General features: G+C 45.1%; 1 protein-coding gene across 2 annotated transcripts in view; it reads right to left on the bottom strand.

Annotated features, from left to right (window-relative positions):
- Positions 1–15914: 15914 nt before the first annotated feature.
- The window catches only part of SHF (Src homology 2 domain containing F), a 423558-nt gene continuing 419039 nt past the window's right edge, over positions 15915–20433 (bottom strand). For both annotated transcript variants that reach the window (XM_069624724.1, XM_069624725.1), the window contains one exon: positions 15915–18150. In XM_069624724.1, the coding sequence (XP_069480825.1) occupies positions 17964–18150 (187 nt within the window). In that variant the 3' untranslated portion in view covers positions 15915–17963. The remainder of the gene's footprint in view (positions 18151–20433) is intronic.

The following is a 20433-nucleotide window of genomic DNA, read 5'->3' as shown; positions in this document are numbered from 1 at the left end:
CCGCCTGAACGTTTTGCTGGGGACCCCAAGAAAAATGCCGTTTTTATGAACCAATGTCGCTTACACTTCCCTATGCAGACCTGGGGCCTTCCCTAATGACCAGACCAAGGAAGCTTTTGTATTATCTTATCTCAGCGGCAGTGCTGCCGATTGGTCAGTTCCTTTGGTAAATCAAGATGACCCAATTCTCCAGGATTTTCAAGGCTTCCAGGCAAGCATGGAAAGATTATTCGCTCAACACTCTCAGGGACAGGCCCTAGACAACGAACTGCTATCCTTACGACAAGGTAACCAGGATCTCTTATCTTACATCGCCACCTTTAATAGGTTGGTTGTGGAAACTGGGTGGCCAGAGAATAAAAGGATCACATTATTTCATCAAGGTCTGCGCGGAGAACTTAAAGACGTGCTAGCCCAAATAGTAAATCCACCCCAAGTCTGCGTGGAGTACATAGACCTTGTGGTCCAACTTGATCACAGACTTCAGAATAGAAAAGCAGATTGATCCAAGTTTGAAACCAGAGTGTTGATCAAAACTCATGCTAACCCAAGAGTACTGACGTTTCAGAACCTATGCAAATCGGTGGAGTTAAAGGGCCGTTAACGCAGAAGGAACGGGAGAGAAGGCGGCAAAAGCAATTATGTCTCTATTGCGGGGCTCCTGGTCACTTTCTACGAGATTGTCCGGTAAAACCACCTAAGAAGGGGGTTGGAGCCACTGACAACAATTTAACAGAACCTGATTTGGGAAACGACCAAGCCCGACAAGCGTAGAGGTCCGCTTGCCGAGCTTGAAAACAAACTCATTGACCTCGCATTTCATCATGCCAATGGTCCTCGTGGATCCGAAACAGCCTCGGCGGTTGCATGCTATAAAGGCATACATCGACAGTGGAGCTATTGGAAACTATGTAGACCGTGAATTGGCCTCCAGGATTAATCTCCCTCTCCGTCCGAAAACTAACAAGGATGTCATTACTACAGTTGATGGAACCGAAATAGCCTCAGGGCCGGTAACTCATTCCACTACAGAAGTGACACTAGTGGGTCAGGATGGACATCGGGAAGCTATTGTGTTTGACGTAATCAAGGCCCCACAGTTTCAAGTAATTCTAGGAATTTCTTGGTTAGAAACACAATCCTCGAATAGACTGGCGAGCAAAGAGAATAACCTTTCCTGATTGTGAACAAACTTGTTATCCAAGAAATCCAAATATGGGCCTGGCCTCAGTAACTTCCGCCACTATACAACTATGGCTGAGTACCAAGAATTCCAAGACGTTTTCCAAAAAGAACAGGCCAACACGTTACCTCCCCACCGGTCATATGATTGTCAAATCGATCTGGTACCCAATGCTCAACCGCCTTGTAGTAGGATTTATGCTCTTACTGAACCTGAGAACCTTCATTTGCGTCAGTATTTAGATCAGTACCTTGCCAATGGGTTTATTCGCCCGTCAAAGTCTCCTGTTTCCTCAGCTCTGTTCTTCGTGCCGAAAAAAGAAGGCGACCTTAGAACATGTATTGACTACCGCACCCTAAATCAAATAACGATTAAGAATCGTTATCCTCTGCCTCTGATCCCTGAACTTCTCGACAAGGTAAAAGATGCTTGTATGTACACCAAGTTAGATCTCCGGGGAGCTTATCACCTGGTGCGTATAAAAGAAGGCGACGAATGGAAGACTGCATTCCGCACCAAATATGGGCTCTTTGAATATCAGGTGATGCCCTTCGGATTGTGCAACGCACCTGCCGCCTTTCAATACTTTATGAATGATGTTCTTCGGGAACTTATCGATGTTTGTGTCATCGTATATATCGACGACATCCTGGTGTACTCCTCTTCGGAATCCGATCACAGAAAACATGTCAGGGCAGTTCTTGAAAAATTGCGCCAGCACAAACTGTTTGCAAAACTCGAAAAATGCGTTTTTCATACCACAGAAGTCGAGTTTCTCGGATTCATCCTGACACCTAAAGGAGTCCGAATGGACTCGCGAAAGGTGGACGCCATCCTCAAATGGCCATCTCCTAGCTCTGTGAAGGGGATTCAGAGAATGCTTGATTTTGCCAATTTTTATCGAAGATTCATCCTGGAATTTTCTCGAGTGGTCCAACCCATCACTGCTCTCTTGCGGAAGAATAAACGCTTTGAATGGACTCATGAGCCAGAACAGGCCTTTCAAGACCTAAAGACTAAATTCACCTCCGCACCTGTGTTGAAGCATCCACGCCCAGATCTCCCTTATATTGTTGAAACTGACGCATCCAGCTTAGCCATGGGAGCTGTCCTGTCTCAAAGGGATCCAATAACTAACCAACTACACCCTGTAGCCTTTTGGTCCAGAAAATTCTCGGCTCCTGAAATTAATTACGCAATCACCGACAAGGAGTTACTAGCTATTAAGTCTGCCTTCAAAGCTTGGCGTCATTACTTCCTCGGCACAAGACACACCATCACAGTGATTACAGATCACAGAAATTTGCAATATTTAAAGACGGCCAAAGCCCAATCATCACGTCAACTCCGATGGGCTTTATTCTTTGCGGAATTTGATTTTGTAATCACATATCGCCCGGGTTGCAAGAACGGCAAAGCGGACGCTTTATCCCGGATTGGGATGGAAGAAACAAATTTGAGCTTAGAACCTGTACCGATTATTACCTGAACAGAGAATTTTGGGTTTGACCTCTTTACAAACTATTGAGGATGTTCAAACTCGAGTTAAACTATTAGACTCCACAGCCTTACAAGAATGGAGCCAAAAGGGGTCACACTTTTCCATTAATAATGATTTACCGTACTTCCAAGGGCGATTATTTCTGCCTAACAAAGAACTGCAAGAACTCGTTATTGCCCATTATCATGATACATTAATAGAAGGACATCCTGGTATCGCTAAAACTGAGGAAAAGATCAAACGACAATTCTGGTGGCCATCCTGGAGAAAAGACATAAAATCTTTTGTGATGTCTTGCAGAGTTTGCACCCAAAATAAAGGTCAAAAGAAAAGACCAGCCGGTCTTCTACAACCTTTGGATATTCCACCGGCACCTTGGCACACCTTGTCGATGGACTTTATTACCGACCTGCCTCCTTGCTATGGATACAACACTATCTTGGTGATTGTGGATCTCTTCTCCAAAATGGCCCATTTTATCCCTTTAAAAGGGTTACCCTCAGCCTCCATCTTGGCCAAGGAATTTCTGGAGAACATAGTTCGTATGCATGGTTTTCCATCCATATTAGTCTCAGATCGAGGAAGCCAGTTTATTTCCCATTTTTGAAGGAAATGTTGTCAACTGGTGCAAATTGATGTACGACTATCCACCAATCACCATCCCCAAACCGATGGCCAAACCGAGAGAACTAACCAAACCCTTGAACAATATCTTCGGTGTATGTTGCACCAATCTGAATGCAATTGGAAAGACATTCTTTGGATCGCAGAATATGCATATAACAATTCTGTACATTCTGGAACAGGACAAACCCCTTTTTACACCTTGTATGGTCATCATCCTCGAACCTCAGACCTGGACCCTCCTCAAAACCTGGAAATGCTTGCGGTAGATCATTTGCATTCCACGATAACCCGAGCTTTCAAAGAAGCTACGACTCATCTTCAACAAGCCAAGAGAAAGTACAAAGAAAATGCCGATTTACATCGAAGTGAAGCACCTCCATAACAAATAGGGGACCAGGTGTGGCTAGCAACTAGACATTTACCTCTCAAAGGACCGCAGACTTTCAACCCCAGATACATAGGACCCTATCCCATCAAAGCTATAATCAACCCGGTGGCCTTTAAACTCGATCTACCAGCGAACATGCAAATTCATCCCGTTTTTCACGCCTCACTGTTGAAACCGTTGCAACCAGAAACCAGACTGATCAAACCACCAGAACCAATTCAGATTGATGGGGAATTCGAATTTGAAGTTAAAGACATATTGGATTCCAAAGTGTTAAAGTCAAAACTCTTCTATCTAGTTGATTGGAAGGGGTATGGACCTCAGGAGAGATCTTGGGAACCAAGTGACCATGTACACGTGCCGCGATTAATACAAAAATTCCACCGAAAATTCCCAAACAAGCCAAACCCCCGGAGAGAACAACCTTGGGAGGGGGTACTGTCATGATGCCTACCTCCAAGGAGCCAGACCAGGCCCAGCTACCCCAGAGGCAGACATGTCCCCGAGGGAAGTCTTAGCAGCCCCAAGTAGGGGCCATTTGGACTCAGTCCTGGCGCCTTTGGCACCAGGCTCATATTGGACAACAGTCCTGGCGCCATAGGCGCCAGGCTCATAAAAGATGACTTTGTGTTTAAATGTGCTTGGTGTAAACTTACCCGATGCAGACCATGCTGCAACATCCGGGCCATCTAGAGGCCTGAATGGGACTACTTTATCTTTGGGGACTACTTAACCACACGGGTGTGGCCGGAGGAAGAATACATACCCGAGAGGAAGGATACATACCTGGAACTACTTTGAAGGCTATTTAAGCCACGCCCAAGCAGCAACTCACGCTTCGCGTTGTTCTGCATCTAGCAGCTGGACGCTCACCGTGTCTGCTCCTGCATCCTGACTTCTGCCACGCCCGCCAGCATCCTGGAACACCTGCAAAGGGAGAAGAGAATAGGAGAAAGAAGAGTCCTTACCTGCTAAATCCGCATTCCGGAGACATTTCGCCGACGATCCTGAAAAGGAAGACATTAATTTTAAAAGCACATCGCATCGATCGCTGCAGCGCCGCATTCCACTCACTGTCATGATGCCTACCTCTAAGGAGCCAGGCCGGGCCCAGCAACCCCAGAGGCAGACATCATTTTCCCCAGGGAAGTCTCAGCGGGCCCAAGTCGGGGCCCTTTGGACTCAGTCCTGGCGCCTTAGGCACCAGGCTCATAGCGGACCCCAGTCCTGGCGCCTTAGGCGCCAGGCTCATAGAAGAGGATATGTGTTTAAGTGCTTGGGTGCACACTTACCTGATGCAGACCTTGCTGCTTCATCCAGGCCCTCTTGAGGCCTGAATGGGACTACTTAACCTGTAGGACTACTTCACCACCCGGGTGTGGTCGGGGAAGGATACATACCTGATTGGTGGAAGGATACATACCAGGAACTTCTTCCAAGGCTATTTAAACCCCACCCGAACAGCCACACATGCTTCGCGTTGTTCTGCACCTAGCAGCTGGACGCTCACCGTGTCAGCTCCAGCATCCTGACTTCAGCCACGCCTGCCAGTACCCTGGAACACCTGCAAGGGGAGAAAGGAAGAGAATAGGAGAAGAAAAGCCCTTACCTGCTAAATCTGCATCCCGGAGTCATTTCTCCAACGGCCCTGAAAAGGAAGACATCATTTTAAAGGCATTTCGTTTCGATCGCTGCAGCGCTGCATTTTACTCACCTTTGCAAGGCGCTTCCATCTTCAGCAGCGATCTTCCGGATTCAGCTACGCCCCGGCGCCTAGAGGAAAAAAGACAAGAACAAAGGTGAGAGGGAGAAAAGGAATAAGGAAAGCTCAGTTTCCTTTTAAGTCTTACCTGTTGGATTATTCCCACTGCATTTCGGGTCCTGCCGCTTCCTGGCATCTCCGGACCCCGGCCCCTATGGGGAAAAAAGACAAAGACATTGAATGAGCGAATGCAAAGACATTACCTGAGCACTCATCCAGAACTGTTTCACTTCGGGTCGGCGCCATATCTCCGGCACTCCGAACCCCGGCCCCTAAGGGGAAAAAGACATAAGCATTAGCGCTTTCTGCAAATAGACAACGAACATTATTATTAAGCTTGAACTTTTGAACAGAACTTTTACAGCGCCTTACCTGAACAGTCAAGCTTACCTGAACTCCCATCAATCCTCAATCCAGTGAAGTAACTGGGTTTCAACGCGCCCCTGCATCAGAAGCAGGATGGAGAGCTCATCCTTCCAAACCCTAAGGTGAGGCTTCACGGGGAATCGTGGAGGAGGTATCGTGGAGGGTTGGAAGGGAGTGGGAGGCTTGAGCATTGTTCCACAGTTGGTAATACTCCCTTTTCACGCACAGGAGCGTATCCAACGAGCCAGGGAAGCCAGAATAGAGGGGCCCTTCCTATCCATCTTCAGAGTTCTGCGCCTTCGACGCCGCGCCTCCGTGGGAACCAGGTGAGCGTTACACTCACCTTTACTAGGCGCCTCCATGTTCATCAGCGACCATCTGGATCCGCAGCCACATTTCAGTGCCTAGGGAGAAAAAAAGACAAGAACAAAGGTGAGCTAGGGAAGAGAATAAGAAAACCTTAATTTGCCATCATAAGACTTACCTGTTGAGTCATTCCCACTTCATTTCGGGTCGGTGCCGCATCCTGGCATTTCCGAACCCCAACCCCTAAGGGGAAAAAAGAGACATCAGCGTTAGTGAGTGAATGCAAAGACATTACCTGAACGCTCATTAAAGACTTACCTGATATGTACTGGAACTGCACCTCTCACTTCGGGTCGGTGCCATATCTCTGTCATTTCCGAACCCTGGCCCCTATGGGGGAAAAAAGACAAGCATTAGTGCATTAATGCAAGGACACTAAAGGAACCTCTCATCAAACAACTCACCTGAGTTTCCTTCGTCGGTTCCATTGCTCATCTCGGAATCTTTGTTCTGCACCTGAAATAGAGACAACGGACAATTATTATTTCGGACTAATACTTATAAACAGAATTCTCACAGTACTTTACCGGGAAGGTCAAGCAAACTTGAACTCTCTACAATCCATGATCCAGTGAAGTAACTGGATTACAACGCGCCCCTGCATCAGAAGCAGGATGGAGAGCTCGTCCTTTCAGACCCTAAGGTGAGACTTCACAGGGAATCGCAGAAGGGTTTCGTGGAGGGTGAGAAGGGAGTGGGAGGCTTACACATTATCCAGCAGATTGTTAATACTCCCTTTTCACACACAGAAGGATATTTCTGCGAGTCAGACAAGCCAGATTTGAGGGTCGGGTTCTGTCCATCTTCCGAGTCCTGCGCTTCACCATAGAAGAGGCAACAGCACTCCAAACCAGGCCTGCGCCTCTGTGGGAGTCAGGTGAGCGTAACAATTCGTAATCAGTCTGCCTACACAAGTTTCAATCCAACCCCCTAAACTCTCACCCACCACAAAAAGAAACTGGAAAGACGTCACAGAAAGCAACCTCTTCGAACAACTGGAGTTAACCAAACCCACAACAACAGAACTAGAGCTAGCTAATCTAGACGGGAAAGCAGAGGTATTACACAAATGGATTGCAGATACAATTGGCAAGATAGCCCTGGAAAAACCATTTACACCATCAAAAAAGAGAGAAATGGCTAAGTGGTTTACCCCACTATTAAGCACCATGAAAAAGGAAAACAAAAAGATGGAACTTGAATGGAGAAAACATTACAACCAAGACAAAAAAACCCTGTTCCAGAAGCAAATCCATGCATACAAGAAAGACATTCTAAAAGCAAAAAGAAGGCACTATGATGACAGAATCACAAAGGCCACCAACACACAAAAAGAAATGTTTCACATCATTAAAGAAATGAGAAACCCAGCAGGCTGTGACAACACCGCTAGCCCCTCTGAGAAACGCTACAATGACCTTGCAGACCACTTAAAAAAAAATCAACGACATCCGACAAACCATCCATCAGAGGCCAGCCAACAGCAACATACAACAAAACGAACCTACCTCAAAACCACAAAACAAACTCAATAACTTTCCTGAAATATCAGCAGAGGCATTCGCAATGCTGGTAAAACACAGCAAGAAAGCGGGTTCACCAATGGATCCCTGCCCCCCGGACATCTACGAATCAATCCTCGCACAAGAAACGCCAGCAGAATACTACAGAAACCTTCTAAATCTATCACTAGCAACAGGCACCGTTCCAAGGATCTTCAAATCGGCCTACATCAAACCACTTCTGAAAAACACAAGCGGCAACGTAGATGACCTCTCCAACTACAGACCAATCTCCAACATCCCCTACCCGGCAAAACTCCTCAAAACCTACGTATACAAACTAACGCAAGAATACGTTGAAAAACACCAACTGCTAGACCAAGCTCAAGTCGGCTTCAGACCCACAAGAGGTACAGAAACAGCACTATCGACGACCTAAAAACAAACGCAGACTCCAAAACAACATCAGCCCTCATTCTGCTCGACCTCTCTGCAGCCTTCGACACAGTTAGCCATGACACCCTAACCAAAAGACTAGAAGACATAGGCATAACAGCCACAGCGCTACGCTGGACTAAATCATTCCTAGCAGACAGAACAGAAACCGTTTGGATTAAACCCTTCAAATCCACCCCACGAGTTAATGACTGTGGAGTGCCACAAGGATCCTCACTATCACCACTGTACTTCAACATCTACCAAACCCCAGTTATCAGAATCTTCAAGAAACACAACATCACATGCTACAACTACGCAGACGATACGCAAATCGTCTACAAAATCAAAGACAACCAAGCCGATCTTTCTAACCTAAACGACTGTCTGAAAGAAATCTACAACTGGATGAATACCAACAACCTGAAAAATAACCCAGGAAAAACAGAAATCATGATCATATCCAAAGATCAACAGAAGGAAACCGCCATTCCGTGGCCAACGGAAATGGGAATCGTACCATCACCATCTAAGGTAGTAAAAAATCTGGGAGTCCTGATGGACAACACCCTAAACTAGAGCTGCAAATAAACGCAACAGTCAAGAAATGCTTCTTCCTTCACACTGCAAGAAAAATACTACCTTTCCTCTCCTTCACACACAAAACACTCACTATCGTCAGCCTCATCATGTCAAGTATCGACTATGCAAACAGCCACTACCTAGGAATACCAGAATACCTACTAAAGAAGCTACAACGGATCCAAAACACAGCAGCCAGACTACTCCTCAAACTATCCAGAAGAGACCACATCACCCCTGCCCTAAAAACACTACATTGGCTCCCAGTAAAACACTATCACCTTCAAAACAAGGTGCATAACGCACAGGGCAATCTGCGGACAAGGAGCAGAATTCCTCAAAAGAAAATAATCTACAAGCCAACAAGACCCCTCAGATCAAATAACTAAATACACCTGGAACTAAAACCTTACATCAAGAAAAAACTCGGGGGCACCGCCTTCTACCACTTAGCCGCAAAAACCTGGAACAGCATCCCAAAAGAAATAAGGAACACCAAAGATCACCTTAAATTCAGAAAATTACTAAAAAACTGGCTCTTCGATACCAGAGACTAAAACCAAAGCAGCAGAAAGACAAACGACTAAACGGGAAAGGACACTGACAAGCCCCAGAACCGACTGATAAGCACTCAGGGCACCGGGAGGGGTGACGCAAGACAGAGTGGTACACATGCGAGACCCACGGAGACAGAGGCAACAACCCCAGCCAATTCTTACCATCCCCAACCGCTGTATAGCTACAACTAGGTACCACTGGGTTGTGGAACTAGCGAGATACCACCAATCACCGCACTAATTAAGATATGGATACTGGCAGGGGCACTGGCCATATGGGTGGGGAGCATGCAACGCTGTTGACGGAACGGGCGGAAGAGGCAGTGAGATGCTCAAGGGGCCTCGTATACAAAACGAGCACGAACCTCCAGAGGCACATGATGCCCAAGCACCCCATCGCGCGAGATTACGCGAGCACAACTGGTCGACCCAGGATATAGATGCCAACTAACCGAGACCACTAACAATTTCCTCCTCCGCATACACCTCTCAAACTCCAAACCAAACACAACCACAAACCTCCAGCACAACAAACCGCACAAACTTCACCACACTGCAACAAAACAATAAATGCACATAGACCCGCACATCAGTACACGATGACGACCGGCCGCATACACCCCAGGCCCAGCCGACGGACCCACCGGCTGAGGCTTCCAACAGTACATCACTGCTCTCTTGCACTTTTCCAACCTCCACCCACTAACTCACCCGCCCTCCCTCCCTCTTTCAGAGCCGCAAGAGCGCCAGGTGACCACACAGGTGGTGAAAGTGCGCGGTACAAATGTCCTTTAACATTAAAATTTACATTTATAAAACCTTAAAACAATCACAATAACCTAACAGACCAAAACGGGAAAACCTGGGATGAACTGGTTCCATGGGTATTTGCCACCGTAAAAGTATAAGCATTCTCGCTCTGGCCCACCAGGAGAGGCGCATGCACAATGATGCAGGTTCACTTGAATGAGGCCCGATTGATGATCCAGGATATATTGGTCACATTTCAAGTGGGTCACGCATAAAGCCTTTTTACACAACAAGCACTTACTCAACTGTTGGCGCATTTGGAACAATTTCTCTGTTATTGCAATTGTAATGGGTTATTTATAACAGGCTTAATACCCAGAGGTTTCTAAGCGCGGACCCCGGGGATCGAATTTGTGATGCTCTGCATCGTCTTGCTTCCAAGAGGCGCGTGTTGCCCCCAAGCTATCCTCCCGAGACAATTGCCATTACTTCCTTGGAACATACTCATTGGCAGATTCCAGGCTAAACCTTATGCATTAGAATATCTCGGAGTGTTGAAAAAATGACTAGGGCATTAACAGAGAAAAAAATAGACTGAACAGGGTTCCTTAGGACAGGGCAGCTTCTTGAAAGAGCTAGTGTTTGAGCAGGCATTCCTTCCAAACAATCATCCAAGGACAGTTGGGAAACATTTTGAAGTATAAGGAAGACTGCATCGAGGATCAAGGTTTGGGGAAAAAAGCTGCAGTTATTTCAGGATGAAATAGAGGTCTTGTACTGGTATTTATCTCAGATGGAAATGTGTACTATGGTCTCGGAACTTGCAAAACCGGAACATGGAAACATGCGGCTTAATGGTTCACCAAGTAAAGCCAGTCATTGATCTCAACTACAGGCAGCACCCGGCCAATGTTGGCACCTTGAACCTTTGCAGAGACAGGAATTGGTTGCAGTAAAAGGAAATAACTGGAGTAGTAGATTCGTGCTCAAGAGGCAGGGAGCACATGCATTATCTACATATCTTTACAACACAACAATTTGTTTTGGCAAGAGTGGCTGAAGGAGTGAAGTAGTCTGAGATTGTGGAAGCAGAAGCACCCCATCCCGAGAGAAACAGACACTGGTGATATGGTACCACTGTCGATGATTGTTGAGACACTAACATTCCTAAATATATAAAATACACTGACAAGAATTAACATTCATGGAGTGCACCAGTCAACAGGATGCCGATGGCTTTCTCCTCGGCTATGAGATGGATGTTTGGTATCTATTCACTGCCTCTTCTTGCCTTATGTGGCATATTGAAAACAAGAGCTTTTGGATTACCTCTTCACCTCTTCTTGCTTTGTGCATCTCATCATTGGCTAAAGTGATGGTGGTGGCCTTTCGGTGAGGACATTACTCCTTATATTTCGTGGAGGCTTTGATACTGGAATTTACAAAGTGGTTAAAAATACTGGAGGGAAAACTTTGGAGGAAGATACTAGAATTATCCCACAGTGTTTCTATAGAGACATTAAGACTGGAACTACGACTCGTATCAATGACGACATTGATATTGAAAAAGTTGGGAATACTCCAATGTGCCATGCTTAAACCAGCGTACCCCTTGCTTGATTGTGGTATAAATGAACCCACTCAGCTGTGCTTTACTACATCACTTTGCTGAAGTGGTGCAAGAAACAGCAAAATAGATCTCTAAACTGCGATTTTGCAACAACCAGAAAATGGCTGTACCACCCTGCCACACACATTTCAGGTAGGGTGGAACAACAGTACTCACTGCAGGAATGTGCCAGTGTGCTCTGCAACATTTAACATGGAAGTGAAAGAGGCAGCATTACTTTGCTGCAAACCCAAAATGACCCTTTAAAATGACACCTTTTTCAACCTTTAAAAGTGCTGCTTGGCGCTAAACTCATCCAGTCCTTATGAACCACTGTGATTAAAAAGGCCCTGCAATGCCCAGGATCATCCATTGTGTCTCAGCGGAACCGGGCTAATTCTTGAATGACCGCTCCTGTCAAAAGTATCTTTGAAACATCAACCAGGAGCTTCGTTTTAATTTTACACGGGAAACGCGTCTATGTGGCAAAAGTATCTAAAAATCAGTTGTTCAGAGAAAGACTAACTAGATGCCTCTTTAAATGTATTCTTGCTGCTAAACAACGCCAGCACTCAAGAAAAGAACTACAGCTGCATAAAGTGTGTATTTTCTGGAGATGAAAACTAAATTTAAAGAAATAGTAAAATGTGCTTTTTCTGACTGAAGAGAGAAAATCGCCTATTTAAAGTAAATTGTTGTGTGTTGTGTGAAGGCCTGTTTACTTAGCAATGTAAAATAATTTTTTGCTGGTAAAAGTACGTCTATAAAATGTTTTGTTTCCACAGGTTTTGTTTACGAAAGATTTAAAATGAGAGAATGAAGGCTAAAACTCATAGGATAAGTTGACAAGCTATACAAAAAACTTGCTCTGCCAGTTGCTAGCCCTGAGAAAGGGTGACACCTCAAACTTCTGGCACAGGAAAGCGCCAATTGCCAGCTTGAAAGACCTTGAATGCATCGGTACAAAAACTTCACATGCTCATCAGACATTTGTCTTTGCCCCAGGCTGAGATAATAGCAGGCTGGGACATTCACCAGAGGGGCAATACAAACTTCAATTATGACTGGAAATTCCACTTTGCCTTGCAGGAAGTGACAATTGACAGCAGTTGAGGGAAAGAAAAGAAAAACGAATCAAGTGACAATGTACTTCCTTTTGGATTTAAAGGATATTTTGTAATTTAACTTTAAAGGCGTTTAGCTTTGCAGCAAGAATCAGGAAAAATATCAAAAGTTCGTAGTTCTAAATCTAATTTTATGCTCTTTCTTTGAAAACTTGGTAGAACTCATTACTGCATAAGGAACAGAAGTTTTAAAAAATGAGAGAAGCATTGATGTTGCGAACATAACATTTTGTACATACATCCCTGGGGTAAATGCGCATCTGTGTACGAAGTTGGGGAATTTTAGGCCAAATCTTTCATGTTTAAAATTACCAAAATGTGTCAGCAAGGCGAAACCAGGACCCGCAGACTTTGGATTGAAATATGACACACAAAATATGAAACCTGTGCATCTGATTTTCTCAGAGGTTGCAACTGCATAAATGTGTTTGTGGCAAAATTAGATTTTGGTTCCAGTAGCTAGGGCCGGTTTCTAAACACTGTAAAAATCATCCCATAAACATGACATTCTTTTTCTGTGATCCAATCAGCGAAGAGCTAAGAGGAGACTTCTACCTTGCCCAATCCTGTTATTAGAGGTGGGAGTAGTAAGCCTGCCCTGGTCATATACTTTAGTGATGTCATCTGGCATGATAAATAAGGGCCCCTGACAGCACACACAGGCACACACTGATTCCTGACTTTCTTCCTGAAATCCTGCGTGACGTCCGGTTCCTGATTTCTTCATCCTTTTTGATCCCGATTCCAGATTTTCATAACAAAGCCAAGGCATATGCTTTGCTGACCCTATTTTCAGCTAGGCCTCAAATTCTAAAAAAATCATAAAAACCCAAGGGAAGCATCCTGATCAAGTCAGGCTTGCTGCTACTAGATGCATGCCTGCTGCAAATTTGCTACCCCGCTGATCTGTAGTATCCAGTAAACCAGAAGTGCCAGTCCAGTGACCAGAACGGCCCAGCTGATCCTGTACCGCCAGATTTGTCCAGCTGTCCTGTGTTAGACCAGATCCGTGTGGTGTCCAGAATCCTTGACGGTCCAAAATCCTAAATTAAGTATTAATAGGAATCATAGAAAACCATAGCATACCTTGCATTGCCTTGTCCTGTACCAATTTCTAAACCATCCTATGCTTACCTTAATAACTTGTAACATTGTCAGAATCCTTATTGCAATCCTGTCCTTGATTTATCTTGCTAAGCGCCATTTCTTTAGTCATTTTTATCGTGTGTAAATCCTAAACTATCCATCCTATTTTGGGTGATCTGACTGATTCCGCCAGGTTGGGCGGTGGGGATCTGGGGTTGAAGTCATGAATAAACTCTAGAGCTTACTGTGTCCCTCTGTGGAATTCTCGCCTGAATGCTCTAGGATAGAGTAAAACAGAGTAAAACTATTCTTGTCCAAACTGGAGTTTCTTTTCTGTTTTCACTACCGATTTTTCTAAAAATGCCTCTTATTCTACATTGCATATCTCCCTCAGCTTAATAGCTAGAGACCACATTTCAATTCTTGATTATACCCAAGACCTATAGCTATGCCCCAACCCAAAAAACGCACTCAAAATCAAGGTTTTACATGCGTTATTCTTATTCTAAATTATTTTCAACCTTCCATTCAAATTCAAATTGTTTCTTTCTGTTCAAACTATTGCTTATGACTGCTAGTATCTTTCCAATGTTGCTCCCATAGAACTTTGTACTGATTTAGGGATTTTTGCACACTTACATTGTTTTATTCAGCCATTTTCGAGTGTCATTTTAACATTGTAAGGTTTCAAATCCGTTTTTCTCTCTTGTTTGAGGACGGATGGTTGGATTTGAAATTTGTTTATTGTTCCTCATTCCTCATTACCTGCTGCTTCCTTATATCTATTTAGAATTGATTCTTTGGGGGTTGAGGAATATCGCAGGGGGAAAAGCTAACTCAAGTGCTATCTTTCTAAACAAGCCAAAAGTGTTCTATTCTCTGGTGTTTTCTATTTTGTGTTGCTAAAGAGTGAATTTAAGTGCATTACATACCTTCTTATTTGTTATTGTCACCATATTGGTGATTGCTACCCCATACATTAAAAAGTATATGTTTGATTTGAATTTTAAATAAATAAATGAATATTAACTTTACCAACCAGCCTGATTCCTGGTCCATCGTGATCCGGAGTATTTGAAAAAAGGGTGTGATATGAGTGGTGCATCTCTCAAATATTGAACATATATATATATATATATATATATATATATATATAATAAAATAAGCATTTTAGTTGTGCGCTGCATACTAGGCTGAGACCACGGTGTACCGCCTGATTGAAATCCTTAACATGATACACTGGGTTATAATATGGCATGAAAACTGGAAGATAAGCATAGGGTTGCAGTAGAGGAATTGTTTGTACCTATTGACTGGGAATCGGATTGGAGTGACAATGTCAGATTTTATAAAGATGTTCATACAGAAATGGGAATTGTGGGATTGGACTCGCAATCATGAACATCTAGCTTCATTAAAAAGGAATAAAAACAACATATTTGGAGTCTAGAGATAGAAGTCATGCCAACCTTATCTTATGCAATATCCGTCTCCCTAGGTTTTTGATTTTATTACGTATAGGTCAACTGCCTGTGTTCGCGAATATTGGCTTTTGACTCAAAATTGCTGATTCTAAAATGTACTGTACATTGTGCAAACTGTAAAATATGATGGAAACAGTGCCTTCGTGTACTTACAGAATGTAGAACCCTGGGGCAGCTCTATATAGAAACAGCACATCAGGTACTTACAGAATGTAGAACTCTGGGGCCGCTCTATACGGAAAGAGCGCGGCAGGTACTTACAAAATGTAGAACCCTGGGGCCGCTCTATATGGAAATAGGGCTCATTGGAGTCCCAGTACAAAACATCTGGAGTTCCGCAGGTTGTTGACTCTTGGTCTATAAAGAGGAAATAGGACGAGAAAAGTCCCTTTTTTTGAGACAACTGAAGCAGGCATTGTTATAAGCTGTTTAAACAACTCTCCCATTGAGGATAACGTATCAAAATTGAATGCCTTTAGACTAGCAACACAATCTCCATACACTCCCCCCCCCCCCCCCGACCCTGCACGCCTTTCCCTACCTTCATCACCCGGACGTCCGAGCTGATCAATAACGTTTCAAACAAACGTCGTTTGTGTGTGGTAAAGGAGCATAAACATTTATTTGGTGAAAAGAACACACATTTTTCCAATTACACAAGTGTCCTAGATCTGTGACGTAAGACATGCAGTAATACGGGAAGATACAGTATTTACACCTCTTCATCTTCTACAAAAATAAAAATCTTTTGAAATACACATATATATTATGGAGGCGTCTCAAAGAAACTGTTTTGGGAATGACTTCTGTTACTGAATTGTTCAATGGTTCTCAGTCGGTCTCTTTCCAGAGGATGTCGCTGATGGAAGGAGCAGGGCGAGACCCGTCGCTGTGCATTGGCCCCCGACAACATCTTGGCACCATCTACCATCTGTTTATTGGTCTCCCTCATCTTCTTCCTAAATCAAGGGTATATCCCATCATATGGCCTGTAGTGCACCAATAAATGTCCAGAGATGTACACAGACCCCTGAAAAAACTGCAATGCGGCAAATAAGGGCCCACATCACCGGTGGCTTGCCCAATCCCAGTAGTAGAGTGGACATAGTGTTTTTGGATATGAAAGAGGTCTAACTAGTTAACAAGTTTCAGTTTTAGCTTGCTGTATTTTTCTAGCAGAAGTGTGAGAAACTGCATCATTTTGCCACATCCATTTGTCTATCCCCTCCCACATGTAGGTCTGTCAGCTAGACGGGAGGTCCGAGTAGTAAGTCAACCTCCTATCCACTAAAAACTCAAACAATGGCTGCTTGACAAATGGTTTGCTGTCATAGCCACAAGACTGCTGGTCTGTATTAATCGACAACAAAGCAATGGATTGGGAGGATGTTTCAAAGGTTGTGCTGTGCACTGCCACAAAGGAAACAGAAGTTGAAGTTTCTACAAGTCTTCACCTCAAGCACCCAGCGAAATAGAAAACGGTTTCAACTGTTGGTTTCCTTGTCCCACCAAGGTTCTAGATCTAACCGGTTCGCACACAGAGAGTCTCGTGTCAACATGGCCGCCCTCATAAACCACCACCCAGATAACTCAAGAGCTAGATTCGACATAAACACCCAGCATTGGTCTATGAGCTGCCGATAACTGCGATGATATGCTGACCATATAAAACGAGACGGGGCAAGTGGGCACCATGAGGGGGCATGGGAGATGTCTTTCCATTCAATCGGACTTGGAGGTAGAAGGAAGATTCATGGCAAATGTCCGATGTCCTGTTCACCCCCCCCAAAACTATTTTAAAAATGTTAATAGTTTCAAGTAATTTTCCCAGAAACTATTGACCAATGGGACCCTCATGTACCGGAGATTGAAATTGCGAGGGCAGTTCCACTGGCCTTTAACATTTCACCCTCTGCAAGTACCCGGTCTGCTTTGCCCGATGTTCAGAATTGCTTGCACATTAAAATCTACGCCCATGGGCACTGCACACATATCAAGGGTACAAAGGACATTATGGTCTTCAATTATATAAGGAGCAAGCACTTTCGAAAAAGGCCTTGGATTTCTCATTGCTCTTATGAATGCCATGATTAGGAGCTCTTTAAACATGGACATATAGGTCAGAGGAGCCCAGAAATGGATCTCAGTGACGGGCGGCTGAAAACAAGCGAGGCAGGAAACCTCCAGATTAATTCAAGTGCCGTGGGTCAGATGAACAAGTGGGCCGAGCTTCCAAAGTACATGGTACATAAACACCGTACTGCCAGTACCATTCTACAGGACACAAGAGGAGGACAAGGAATGGAATACGAAGCACTTTAAACACGGAGCTGTATTGCAACATTATTCGCCAAACAGTTCTCAATTATCCGCTCCGGGACCATGGGCTGAAGACCCCAGTGACGAAACAACCTTCCTGTTCTGCTACATGTACAGACTGCCCCATTCCACTGCCAATACATGTTCTCAAGTCCCAGCGGCAGTGGGACGCCATCTTGCCACAAGGAGTTCCCCAATAATTTAATAATATTGTAACAGACTGGTCCGTTCTTCTGCCACCGGCTCATGCTCAGCCTTCTGAGAGCTGTCGGGGCCAGCGCCTACTAGGCTGCAGCTTTCTACCCACAGTAATATCAACCGGCTATAGAGTCCGAATAGCCACTGGATACAGCAGAGACATGTGCTCCGCTCCTTTGATGGGCAGCTTGCGGCTGGCATAGTGATGGATGATCTCAGGCACACTGTCGAATGGTAGGCTGTTCTGGCCCAAGATGTACTTGCTTTCTTTGGTTCGGGAGAGTTTCATGTGCATGAAGCCTTGGTTACTCCTGTTGAGAGAGAGAAAGAAACAAGCGATGGGTTTTTTTTTTTATACACGAGGCATTTGTGATGCTTCAGTTCAAATGCAAACTTTTCTGCATGCTTTAAGACCTAGACATGCATGCCCTGATGTTAAACTAACATTGCAATCTGGCATGGACCTTTCCTAGAACAGGTCTCACACAATGTCTTGTAATTCAGCATAAGGGGAGCATTCGGAGTGACAGCTAGATGATCATGCAGGTCACAATAGCACACACCCTCCACAGACAAGCCAGGAAGAATGCATTAGACTCAATATGACTAAGAAAGTAAAATTGCAGCAATTACAAAGTCAACCACACCACTCAACCTCTCCAAAAAGAGGGGCTGGGGGACAAAACAACACAGCATATGTAAATGACTCCTCATCCAAGGTTCATTTTAGACTCACTTTACTGTGTGAAAACACATCTTGAATGGGAAGAAAATCCTCATTCTTTGTTTACTGGCATCACAACCACTATGAAGAGTTGGGAGGAATGTCCCAACTGATGATTGGAGACCCACACTCTGTTGAAAACGTAGGGACGGAAAACAGAAGAGACGTTCCCCTTCAACCATGACATTTGGAGCAAAGGCGTTCCTTTTTAAACCAAAACCAGCCTCTAAGCACTGGAGAGAGTGGTCCCTTCTCATAGACTGCACTCAATGAAAGGGATCCTTATGACAGTCATAGGACATAAGTGAGCGAATTGCAGGGCCTTCAAGGCCTGTTTGAACATCACATCTTTCTGACAACAGCATCACGTCTAAAACAAGGGATTGATATAATACAAGTAATTTATAACACGCCTGTACACAAGTGTTTCTAGGCGCGACAAGGGAGGGAGGACAATTACTAGGCCTCGTGTCATTCAAATCGGGCAAGTGCAACAATGCAAGGGGGAGGGAGAAGGGTATAGTGCTAGGGAGTAAGTGCAGTCAGGGCAGCATTGCTCTGAGGACGAGCAGTCAGGGAAGCGTGGGTCTGGGTAAGGGCAAGGAGGCAGGGGCTGCAGGGTAACAGTTACAGCCCCTAAGTGCATGGTAGGCCCGGAGGCAGTGCCGGGGAGACTGGTCATAGAGGAGCCAGGCACCCAGTGAGACTCTGAGGGTAGCCAGACAACCAGTCAGCGCAGTAGACAGGGAGGGCAGCAAAGAAGAGGGGGAGAGAGAATGCAGAGAGGAAAAGGAAGGTCTTGGGCTGTTTCCGGAACTTCAGGTGGTCCAGCCCAAGTTTGAGAGGGGCAGGGAGGCCATGCCAGAGGGAGGCACCTATAGAGAGAGATCGACCCCCCACTCTCTGGCTAGAGAAGCGTCTGACCCTAGAGAAACGTCTGACCCTAGAGAGTTGGAGGTGGCTGAGCGAAAGGCACGAGAAGGAAGGTGTTTTGAAAGAGTTGGACGTAGTGCGGGCTCCAGCCCCAAAAAGCCTTGTGGGCGATGCAGAGGGTCTTGAACTTGATCCTTGCAGCCACCGGAGCCCATGGAGGGATTTCAGATCTGGAGAGAGACAGTCCCAGAGCTTGAGGCCAAGGACACCTCTCACAGTCCTGTTCTGGATTAGTTGTAGAGGGAGGTAGATTGAGAAAGAGGATGTTACAGTAGTCTAGCCTAGAGTGAACTAGGGCTCTGGAGACAGTGAGCTTTTGGGGGAAGTGAGAAAAGGAAGAATACCTCTGAAGAGGTGCAACTGGTAGTGGGTCTTCTTGGCAAGATCTGTGATGTTAGGAGAGAAGGAGAGAGTGGGCTCAACAAGGTTTTTGCCTCACAGGAAGGTGAAAGAGGAGGGCCCAAGAAAGGCAGCCAGAGGGAAAGGAGGGCCTGGGGTCCCAATGAGAAGGATCGCAGTCTTACTAGCATTAAGGCAGAGATTGTTGGTGGTGACCAATCCTGAATGGCGGATAAAAAGTCAGGAATGAGGGAGAGAGGAGAGGAGGCTGAGGAGAGCCTAAGGAGAACTGATTGTCATCCGCATAACACTGAAAGTTAGAGGAGAAGGTAGAGATCAGGTGGGCCAGAGAGGCCAAGTAGACATTGAAGAGCCAGAGTGAGAGGTTATAGCCCTGGGGAACGCCACATGAGGAGAGAGAATTGGTGTTTAGAAATGACTCAAGTTGGACCTAGGAGGGTAGGTCCAGGAGGAAGGATGTCAACCTCTCCAGGGCCTAATCTGTGTTGCCCAGGATGGCGTCATTGACAGAGGAAAGGTCAAGAAGGATGAGGACAGCAGGAAGGCTTGAATCAAGATTAGTGAGCAGATCTTCACG

Source organism: Ambystoma mexicanum, chromosome 11 (genome assembly GCF_040938575.1).
Source record: "Ambystoma mexicanum isolate Mex_15411 chromosome 11, UKY_AmexF1_1, whole genome shotgun sequence".
Taxonomy (NCBI): Eukaryota; Metazoa; Chordata; class Amphibia; order Caudata; family Ambystomatidae; genus Ambystoma; species Ambystoma mexicanum.
The sequence above is the reverse complement of the archived record's forward strand: the minus strand, read 5'-3'. Positions and strand labels throughout refer to the sequence as shown.